At 38.5% G+C, this 11,334-nt stretch overlaps 2 protein-coding genes across 2 annotated transcripts in view; both read right to left on the reverse strand.

Moving 5' to 3' along the window:
- The window catches only part of LOC115033554, a 2,203-nt gene extending 512 nt beyond the window's left edge, over window positions 1–1,691 (reverse strand). The window contains exons 1-2 of the mRNA XM_029486328.1: window positions 1,578–1,691; window positions 6–1,490 (exon numbers count right to left, since the gene is read on the reverse strand). Coding sequence (XP_029342188.1) covers window positions 6–1,454 — 1,449 coding nt within the window. The 5' untranslated portion in view covers window positions 1,455–1,490; window positions 1,578–1,691. The remainder of the gene's footprint in view (window positions 1–5; window positions 1,491–1,577) is intronic.
- A 3,579-nt stretch (window positions 1,692–5,270) lies between these two features.
- LOC103309746 lies at window positions 5,271–6,086 on the reverse strand. Its single transcript, XM_008186005.1, has one exon. The coding sequence runs from the start codon at window positions 6,084–6,086 to the stop codon at window positions 5,271–5,273; it is 816 nt and encodes a 271-aa protein (XP_008184227.1).
- Between the last annotated feature and the right edge of the window lie 5,248 nt (window positions 6,087–11,334).

The following is an 11,334-nucleotide window of genomic DNA, read 5'->3' on the forward strand; positions in this document are numbered from 1 at the left end:
AAGACTACAGCTTTTTTAGCACCCCTTCCACTTCTTTTTGATTTTGTATACCGCTGAGTTTTGGGTATAGGAGAAACCTCTAAAAGAACCTTTGAAAATAAATTATTATTTTGCTCATCATCATTTGTGATTGCTTCATCAAGTGCATCTTTAGTTTTATCATTATTCTCATTATTGACAGTAATATAATTTTCTAGGTTTTCAACATTATCAATCACAGTTTCTGGTTCCGGAGTAGGGCATCTATTTAAAGAGTCGGAAACAATAAATTGATGGTCCTGAAATATATGTCTATTGACAGGCCAGATTCCTGAATTTCGAAAAGCATTTTCTGCAATACCGACTGTAGCTGCTCGACCGTATGCTTCCTTAAGTAAACTTGACACATGAAATTGTGATATTGTTCTACCATAATTTTGACGCAGCCATTTTTCTTGAGCTTGAATATAGTATAACCCTAAGGGCTTGAAAAAAGCAACGTCTAATGGTTGAAGGCGATGGGTAGTATGTCCAGGTAACTGAAGCAAGATTATTCCATTTTCTTTAGAAAATATCAAAGCCTCTAAATTTTTGCTATGTGTGGTATGTCCATCTAGAAGTATTACAACTGGATTTTCTTTATTTGATTTAACATGGAAATGAAAATGCTTTAACCAAGTTAAAAAAAGTTCAGAGTTAATATAACCAGAGTCTGAAATTTCAATAACACTACCAGATGGAGCACCTATTTCTAACTCTGGGCATTTTCGTTTCCTCTTAAATATAATCATCGGTGGCACATAGAAACCAGATGCATTAACACAGCATACAATGGTAGTATTAACTCCTCTTTCCCCACTAGTTAAGGCTCCTACTTGCCGTTTACCTTTTAATGATATAACTTTTTGAGTTTTTTTTTGTACAGTAGTAAAACCTGATTCATCGACATTGTAAATTTTGCTTGCATTTATTTTATTTTCATCAACTATTTTTTCTAGGATATCAAAAAAATCCATAACATTTGTTTTATTAAAACCTTTAGCTCTGGCCATAGATGTTGCTTCAGGCTGTCTTAAACATAGTTGTGGATTACGTTTCATAAACCCATAAAACCATTTTTTTCCAGCAGTTTTTTTTTCTTTATTAAAATTATGAGTCAGTGAAAATTTTTCAGCAATGTCAAAAGCTAATTTTCTTATATCCGTTATTGTGAAACCAAAAAATAACGACTCTAAATGTAAAAGATGATTTACCAATTGTTGTTCCATATTACCATCAAATACTGCTGGTCTCCCAAATGATTTGGCAAGATTGACATGAGCATTTTTACCATCTGCATGTCTCTTAAGAGTAGCTTTGGGAACATTGTATATTTGTGCACATTTGTTCAAACCATAATCCCCATTTCTGTAGGCAGCAACTGCTAATTGTAGATCCTGTTCAGACCACTGGCCGTATTTTCCTCTTTTTGACATTATAATTCAAATAGACACAATTTTTAAATTTGAAATCTGTAATAAAAAAGTGGTCCAAATTAGGTGACAGTTGGTGGTCCAAAATAAACAACTTTATAACTTTACGAAAAAATGTTTACTTACTTAACAACAGCAAAGTTTAGTTTTAAACAACTACATCATTCAAATTTGAACTAAATTATGAAAAAAAATTTTAATAGATCAAAATTATGTACACTTAAAATTCGTTATATTATTGCTTAGCAAAATTGTGTGGAAAATAACATCAAAAACTCGTATTTTGAATAATGTGTTGATAGTCCAAGTGATAAATGATAAGAACGTGACTGATTACTCCAAAGACGTTCTAATGGTACAGAGAACATGTGTTACTCGATTTGAACAATTTCTTATCATTACGAGTGCGGCAATCTAAGCACTATCCCTGCGGCAATAGTATTTGAGGTTAGGCGAAAGAACTCAGAATGCCGACGTATTTTAAATAATTGTTTAATTTTATTTGGTTACAGTAAAATGTATAAAGGTTGCATTACTATGACAAGTATAAGTAAGTATAGTTAAAATAAATAACACAAAAGAAATTCTTTATTATAATCGCGGACAATAGTGAGCGCGGAGCGGCGTGAACGTAACGGTAGACGGGCACCGTGAGAGACTGAGACAGTGAGTGTGGTGACGACCGCTGGTATGACTGCTGCTACGACCGCTGGGGAACAGATGACAGTATGTGGGACAACCGTCGCCACATTACTCCCCCCCCGCGAAACAAAAACGGACGCGTTTTTTGTTCGATGCAGGTTGAACCACTTCACTGGCTGCGTAGGTGTGGTCCGCGGGTGGGTTGTCGTTGAGGATGAAAGCAGGTTTCAGCCGGTCCACTGAGATCCACGGCTGCCTCGAATGCATTTGAATTTGGAAGGTCTTCTCGCGACGGTTTAGCACAGCGTAGGGTCCGTCATAACGAGGCTGGAGCGGGGGGCGTTTGGCATCGACGCGCACGAACACATGGCTGGAAGACGACAGCTGACTGGGAATGTACACAGTTTGCGATCCGTGGTTCGTGCCAGGCGTCGGTTGTAGGGACTGCATTTGAGAACGGAGAGACCTGAGAAATTCGGGGGGTTCCTTTACCGTGGGAGTAGAGATGTGAAAAAACTCACCAGGTAATCGCAGCGTTGTGCCGTACACGAGTTCCGAGGGCGAGCAACCGAGCTCAGGTTTGACCAAGTTCCGGAACGCAAGATTGACGATGGGCAATCGTAGTGTCCATTGCGGAGAATCGTGCGCAGTGAGGGCAGCCTTTAATGGACGGTGAAGTCGTTCGACCATACCATTGGACCTGCGGGTGGTACGGCGAACTTCGTAGGTGCTGAATACCGAACGACGTCATCAGCTGACTGAACAAATCCGATTCAAATTGCCTCCCTTGGTCGGTGGTTATAACATCAGGCACTCCGAACCTGGCAATCCACTGTGACACCAGCAGTTCGGCGACGACGTAAGTGGACATGTTTTTTATCGGCCAAGCTTCCGGCCAACGAGTGAACCGATCCACGCACGTCAAAATGTATTGATGGTCACGCGACGGAGGTAGTGGGCCGACTATATCGATGTGAATATGCCCGAAACGGCGATCTGGCAACGCGAAAGGGGCGATCGGAGAAATGGTGTGTCTGTGGACCTTACTTTTTTGGCAGTTTTGGCAACACCTTGTCCAAACCCTGATCTGCCGAGACATGCCTGGCCAACAATACCGGCTAGTTACTAATTTCACCGTTGCGTTGATACCCGGATGTGCCTGATTGTGAAGAGCAGTGACTATAGTGCGCCGATGAATAGCCGGGAAGTATGGCCGGGCCTTGCCGTGTGCGGTATCGACGTAGACCAACCCGTGTTCCGTCTGCTGTGGTAACAAGCGACACGAGGAAGGGGTGGAACCGTCCAACAACTTTTGTAACTCCGGGTCGCGTGCCTGATCTGCCGCGAACTGGCTCAGAACCGGAAGGGTGGTGTTGTTGCATGCGAGCTCTAATCTGGACAGCGCGTCCGGAATTACGTTACGTACCCCGTCAACGTGCTCGACGACGTGCACGAACTGCGCCAAAAAACTTATGTACCGTGCCTGCCGATCGCTATGTTTGTCGGACTTTGTCGCAAACATGTACAGCAAAGGCTTGTGATCGGTACGTAGGGTAGTTTTTCTGCCTTCAATTGTGTGGAGAAAATGTCTGACGGCTTGGTAGGCCGCAAGAAGTTCCCGGTCATAGGTGCTGTAGCGTGTTTGGGAGGGTAATAACTTACGAGAGAAAAATCCCAACGGTTGCCAGCTCCCGTCTGCAAATTGCTCCAGGACCGCTCCCATTGCCGTACTGGATGCGTCGGTGCTCAACCTCAAGGGTGTGTCGTGCCTCGGGTGTGCCAGCGTGATCGTGCCTGCCAACGCTTGTTTGCATTTTTCGAAAGCCTCGCGAGTGTCCGTAGTCCAGACTAGTGGGCCGTCTTTTTTTCGAACTGTGGACGCGAGCGTGTACAGCGGGGCTTGTAGTTGTGCGGCCTGTGGGATGAACCGGTGGTAAAAATTGACGGAACCTAGCAACCTTTGAAGTCCCTTCTTGGTTGACGGAAGTGGCCACTTGTGAATATCGGAAACTCGTTCTGGCAGCGGCTTGCATCCGTGCTGATTTACTAAGTGGCCGAGAAAGGTGAGCTCCGAAACGCCGAACACGCACTTCCCCGGATTTATAGCGACACCGGCGCGTTGCAAACGTTGGAGTGTTTCGCGCACGTTGGCCACATGTTCGTCGGCGTTGACGGAAGCGATTAATACATCATCGACGTAAGCAAAAACGAAGTCCAGACCCTGGATGACGCCGTTTATGAAACGCTGGAACGTCTGTGCCGCGTTCTTGAGGCCAAAGCACATGACAGGAAACTCATACAAACCAAACGGCGTCGTGACCGCGGTCTTTGGAATGTCATCCTTAGCGATGGGAATTTGATGGTAAGCACGCACAAGGTCGAGTTTGGAAAAAATTGTTCGACCCGCCAAGTTGGCGGCAAAATCGTGGATATGAGGTAGCGGGTACCTGTCTGGCTTCGTGACCGCGTTTACGCGCCGATAATCGCCGCAGGGGCGAAAAGTGCCATCTTTCTTGGCCACGAGCAGCAAGGGACTGGCCCAAGGACTGTCCGAAGGTCGACATATACCTTTCTGGCACATGTATGCAAATTCATTTTTCGCGATGGTGTACTGGTGAGGTGGCAGGCGGCGTGGACGCGCGAATAACGGTGGTCCGGTTGTGTCCAACGTGTGTTCCGTAGTGTGAGTGAACTTACTCGGGACCGGCGATTCACGCGTAACTGCCGGGAACTCGGCAATAATGTCCGTCCAGCGCCGTGGGTGAACTACCGAAAAAATGTCCGGAACCTGTACATTTGCGACGCTGGTTTTAATAGCGGTGGACGAATCCTGGTCGATGAGGCGGCTGTTACGTACGTCAAGTAACAAACCGTAATATTTCAAAAAATCGGCACCAATAATAGCACGCGAGACGTCTGCCATCTCGAAACGCCACGGGAAAGAGCGTGCGAGGCCGATGTTGAGACGTAGATTTTTGGGTCCGTATGTGCGGATCCGAGTGCCGTTGGCAGCTGTGAGAACCAAATCCGACGAGGCGCGATGTCCGGCGACAGGTGGGATAACCGAGATGTCGGCTCCCGAGTCAATTAAAAACTGTCGGCCGGAGCGTGTGTCGGTGACGAACACGCGGGAGCTGTGGTTCGCGGCGGTGGACGTGGTTGCGACCGCCGCGCTTGCTAGTTTTCCGACTTAAACGTACACGGCGACTTGCAATGCCTAGCGTCAGCGCCGTATTGATTATGATAACTGCACCATTTAGGGTTGTTTTGTGTGCGCGATTTTGAACGGCTCCGATTGCGACTGTACCCAGAATTGTTACGGGACTGCTGGGCGGTGAGCAGGTTGGAGATTTGGGTAGTCAACGAGAGTATGGCAGCCTCTATAGCGCGGAGACGGTCGTCAGAGCTACTCGATTGCACCGCGAAAACGTCGCGCGAGGTACTGGCCTCCAACACGCGATCCGCACGTTCGGCGATATCGGTCAACGTTCCGTCGAGGCCGGAGACTATTGCGCGAATGTTTGACGGTAACTTTTGTAGCCAGAACTCCCTTAGTGCAGTATCGTCCAACGAATTTGGGAGCACAGCTCTCATATCTCGGAGCATTTGGGAGGGTCTCCGATCGCCCATCCCGCCCGGTTCAACGATGGTGCGAAAACGAGTCGACGGCGGCACCGAAAACGTGCTGATGAGACGATCCTTTAGACTAGCGTAGGAAGTGTTGGGACCGATCAGGTCGCTTACCGCCTTGACCGCCTCCTCGTTCAGAGCGGCGAGCACGTGGTTTACACGCGGGGTGTCGGCGCGGATTCTTTGGTTGGCGAATACGGCATCCGCGTGTAGGAACCACTCGTGCGGGGAGTAAGTCCAAAAATTTGGTAGTCGGGGCACGTGGGAAACACTGTCAACCGTGGTCGAAACGTTCGCGAGCGTGGACGGTGATGGCTGACCGGGCGCACCAGACGGATCTTGCGACACTTCGTCGTCAACCATATCGAACTTTTCGGTATACTTGATAGAACCTTGCGCAGTTGCGTGTATAACAGAAAATTGAGAATTTTGAAAAACACGAGGTCACCAATGCGGCAATCTAAGCACTATCCCTGCGGCAACGGTATTTGAGGTTAGGCGAAAGAACTCAGAATGCCGACGAATTTTAAATAATTGTTTAATTTTATTTGGTTACAGTAAAATGTATAAAGGTTGCATTACTATGACAAGAATAAATAAGTATAGTTAAAATAAATGACACAAAAGAAATTCTTTATTATAATCGCGGACAATAGTGAGCGCGGAGCGGCGTGAACGTAACGGTAGACGGGCACTGTGGAGAGACTGAGACAGTGAGTGTGGTGACGACCGCTGGGGAACAGATGACAGTATGTGGGACAAACGTCGCCACAGTCACATATTATCATTATCATTTATTTATTATTTGACATTTTACAATAATTTAAATTTTATCTTTATACATAACTGCAACTCTGCAAACTCTATCAGGAGACTATATTATTATATGGTCTATATATAATATAATATGGCCTCTATGGCTCAAATAGACATAGATGGTTTTGTACCAAAAAATATTTATTGCAAATCATTGTTAATTTGTTATTATTATTATTATTTACCATGTTTAATCATATTATATTACTCTATTTGTACAGGGTTTTGTTCTTCGTTTTGATATAATTTCATAAAAAAAAAAAATATTTTTTAAGTATAATATTTCATCTTAGTTTCTACTTCTAAGGCTGGAGATTTTATTCTTTTATAGTTTCCAAGAAATAGCACGTCTGCTATATTCATTTCCATAATCGGTAACTAGAAACAGATTAGTTTTATAGTAGATAGTTAAGTATAATTATTATGGCATTTGTGTAATAATAAATTATGTAGTCTACTCACAGATATATAAAATAATTAGATACATTTGGAAATGCTATTGAAACAGTTACAATCTCGGTTACAATGATCTTGTCTAAGAGGTAATTGTTGAATATCGATGTGAATATTTACATTTACATATTATGTGTTTGTTATTTGTGATCAAGTAGGTACCTTTGTAATATTGTTAAATAGCGCTACCTACCATATTGATGTCACAGCTTAACATTTTCTTATTTGGTAAACATAATTTATCCTAAAATTCACCTTTAAACCCCTGTTTGCTCAATCCTGAATTATTGTTTTGTAGCATAGTACATGGTATATCACACATTGAATGAATGTCATAATTATTATACTTTATCAAACACTTAACAACAATTACTAAATATTTTGCTAAATATGTTAGTACCTAGTAATTACTAATTGTAATAACAGCTATGAATTTTTGAGAGTATTTTAAATTTTTATAATTAACAAAACAAAATAAATAGTTCATTTACTTAACTCTACAATTATTAAAAGTATGTTTAACAAAAATATTCAAAAATTGTAAATACCTACAGTAGAAGGTGGTTATTGAAAATAATACAAAATTTGATTTAAAATTAATAATAATATAAAATAGAAGGTGTAAAAATTGTAGTTGAACTAGCTGAGTAAAACTTAACAACAAAATCCCAACAAACAAATTTAGTTAGGTAATAGCTCGAGTAATAGATATTTAAGTAGTATTTATAAATTTAAAAGATATTTAAATAGTATTTATAAATGTTGAAATATTTAATCATAATATTATAATTATCACTTCATAGATTGTCGAGTAGATTGTAGTCAATAAGTACCTCGATAAGTACCTAATAAAAATTGTATTCTTATGATCGTATGCAGTGTTACTATGGAAACTGAAAAGTTCACCGATGACCCATTCAAAGAAGCAGAGTTGGAACTTTTTATTAAGTTGCCAATTTGGCTTAAAAACATTTTAATTTTAAATGGATATGATGATCAGGTTGTAATAAGTGAAATCCAAGAAAGTGATATCACATCAATTGAACATTTTGCTATAAACACTTTACCGGACTTAATCGAGGAACATGAAAGACCAGATTATTTCGGTATATTCAAAAATAATATATCAAAATTCAAAATCCTTGAAGGGTTCAAAAAAAAAATGTTTATGGTTGTTAATTTTTATAAAAATAAATTTAAGACATCTCAACTTGAGTCTCAACGCAACATGCTAAGTGAGAAACGGAAATTTTTAACAGTTACTTCTGTGGCAACAAAGAGACGCTTAGTTGATAAAAATAGTTCTATTACTGAAAAAAAATTTTTAAATACTGATTTAACTGAAAAAAAAAAAATTGTTTTAAAACAAATAAATGAATGGATTAAACAAAAATTTACCAAAAAAGAACAAGTTGATTATATTATTTCCAAACTAGAGGTTACAGTGTCAATTTCAAATAGTAATTGTAGTACAGATGAGGATGGTACTGAGCTTGTTTTGGTATCTGAAGATAACCTAAGTAATAAATTAGTTTGTAAAATAAAATGCTATTGTGGTATATTGACAACTGTGTATAAATTATCTAGTCAAAGCCATAAAAAAAAAGATGGGTTTTCAGTAACTATTACCGTCACCTTTCAAGTCATTTACAGAAAGAACTAGAGATTGATCCTTTAACATCTAAAAACCCTACATCAAAGATTGCAACAAATTCTCTTCATAATTATTTTATAAAATCAACTAATCCAGAAACAAATTTAAGAGCAGATAAAAATGAAAATTCTTCTGAGACAATAAATAATAATGAAAATTCTTCTGAGATAATAAATAATGATGATAATTCTGTTGACGGTTCTTTGTGTGGTTCACTTAATAATTGTAGTCAGGATTTTAATTATAGCAAGGTTATTGAAGAGGCCAATAAGCCTTGCTTGGATTTAGTTTCGCCTTACAATGAACCATCAACTTCAACTGGACACCCAAAGAAAAATGTGATATCTAAATGGAAAGACTTAAAATATAGTAGAAAAGAACGGGAAAAACGTGCTCGGGAAAGTAGTTTGTTTAAAGATGGAAACTATCAGCAACTGATTACAAATTTTTATAAAGTTATTGAAAATGTTAAGAAAATAATAAACACAAATAAGAACAATCTAATAACATTTTTTCAAGATGAAAAATCTCCAGATTGTGAAAACTCAGAAGTTGAAAAAATATTTAATTCAAAAATGTTGTCAGTTCTGCAAACTAATGATTCTAGCTCATTTTTAAAATTGTTATGTGACGCCTCCATTAAAAACTCAAGAAGTAAAAACAGACATAGTAACAGATACAGTAATCCAATAAAAAAGTTTGCAGTATATTTGCGGTAGATTACCTTACGAGACTTTGCAGGCAAACCTAAATAACTCCTTACCTTCAATTACCTCACTTTTCAGATATATATCTGTCAACAAAGATAATGTTGTGGAAGGGGAATACCGTTTGAAAAAACTTAAACAATTTCTAATTGAAAGAAATTTACCATTATGCATCTGGGTAAGCGAAGATGCTACGCGTATTACAGGCAAAATTGAATATGATGCCCTAAGTAACAAAATTATTGGATTTGTACTACCATTTGTTAATGGGTACGCTCAAATAGATTCATTTACTGCAAGTTCTGCCAAAGAAATTATGAAATATTTTGAAAATGGCATAAAAAGTCATTATGCCTATGTAATTATGGCTCAACCTCTATCTGATAATGCTCCACCTTTCTGTATTGCTATTTTTGGAACGGACAATAAATTTACACATTTAGATGTTAAGGCAAGGTGGAAAGTTATAAATGATTTGGCTGCCGATGAAGGAATTACAGTTTTGGGATATTCATCAGATGGTGATACACGGTTACTGAAGTCAATGCAGTCTAAGACTTATAACAATAAAATCAATTTATCACATTTTCACAATTCTTTGTACAAGATACTGTACACATAGGGACTAAACTTAGAACCAGGATTTTAAAACCAGGAATTGACTTACCAATTGGCTCTTACACTATATCTATTACTCATTTGTTTCAGCTAACAGAATTATATTCTAAAGATAAACATCTTTTAACTAGTACCGATTTAAATCCTGATGATAAAATGAATTTCAATGCTGCCGAAAAAATGTGTTCTGATAAAGTGATAGAACTTTTAAAAAATATTCCAGATAGCCAGGGTACTATATCATTTTTAAAAATAATGAACAATGTGCTTAAATCATATTTAAATAAAACAATAGGTGTAAAAGAAAGATTATACTGTTTATGGCATAGTGTATATTTGTTAAGAATATGGAGATGCTCAGTAATGAAAAATAATGATTTAACATTAAAAAACAATTTCATCACTAGTAATGCATATTCATGCATTGAGCTAAATGCTCTTGCTTTAATAAATTTAGTAAAATATTTCAGTAAATTAGAAAATGGTGAAGACTCGCAAATGTTCCTTCCTTGGCTTTATAGTAGCCAAACGTGTGAGAAACTTTTTAGAAGTACAAGGTCAATGACTTCAACCTATTCCACTGTTGTCAATTTTAGTTTAAAAGATTTCATTAGAAAATTGACAAGGATAGAAATTTTAAATTTTATTCAAAATGACCTGAGAATAACAGCAGAAAGTAATCCAGAAAAAAATTTACTTTTTCCTAGGGAAAAAAAACCTAGTAGAAATTTTGTTAATATAAATGAAAATATATCTCCTAATATATTTGAAAAACTAACAGATATTGACATTGAAGAAATTTTAGATAAAAGCTTGGCTGATGCTAAAGAAGAAGCATTAAACTTAGGCATGTCCATATTTGATGATTCAATTGACCAGCCCCAGTTTTTAAAAAAATTAGATGTAGACCAGGATTCAAGCGATGAAGAAAGAGATGAGGACTTTGAAATGTGTGAAACCAAAAGTCCAACAGAAATACCTGATGACATTTGTTCAGACTTAAGTGATATTTCTTCACTAATAAATATTGGTGAAGATTTACAGCTAAAGGACTTCACTGATAGTTCAATCTTTTTAAACTCTATGAAAGTTTCATCTGTGAGTGAAAATTCTAATGTCAATGCAGAAAGTGTAGAAAATGGACCACTTATAAATATTTTGCTACATAATAATAAAAAAATGGTGATTAAGAAATCAAGTTTTTGTTGGCTTCTGGATAACAAAACCGAAACGTGTAAGTAATGACAGACTTCGTCGCTTCATTTATTCTGATGGACCAAACAAATTAAAAATAAAAAACACCAATAATAAAAGTACAAAAAACATCAGTAAAACTCGGAGAAAATATAAATTAAAAACTACA

Source organism: Acyrthosiphon pisum, chromosome A1 (assembly GCF_005508785.2).
Source record: "Acyrthosiphon pisum isolate AL4f chromosome A1, pea_aphid_22Mar2018_4r6ur, whole genome shotgun sequence".
NCBI lineage: Eukaryota > Metazoa > Arthropoda > Insecta > Hemiptera > Aphididae > Acyrthosiphon > Acyrthosiphon pisum.

Coding starts and splice junctions, on each gene's coding strand:
- LOC103309746 (XM_008186005.1), bottom strand. CDS start 6,086: ATGGTTGACGACGAAGTGTCGCAAGATCCGTCTGGTGCGCCCGGTCAG.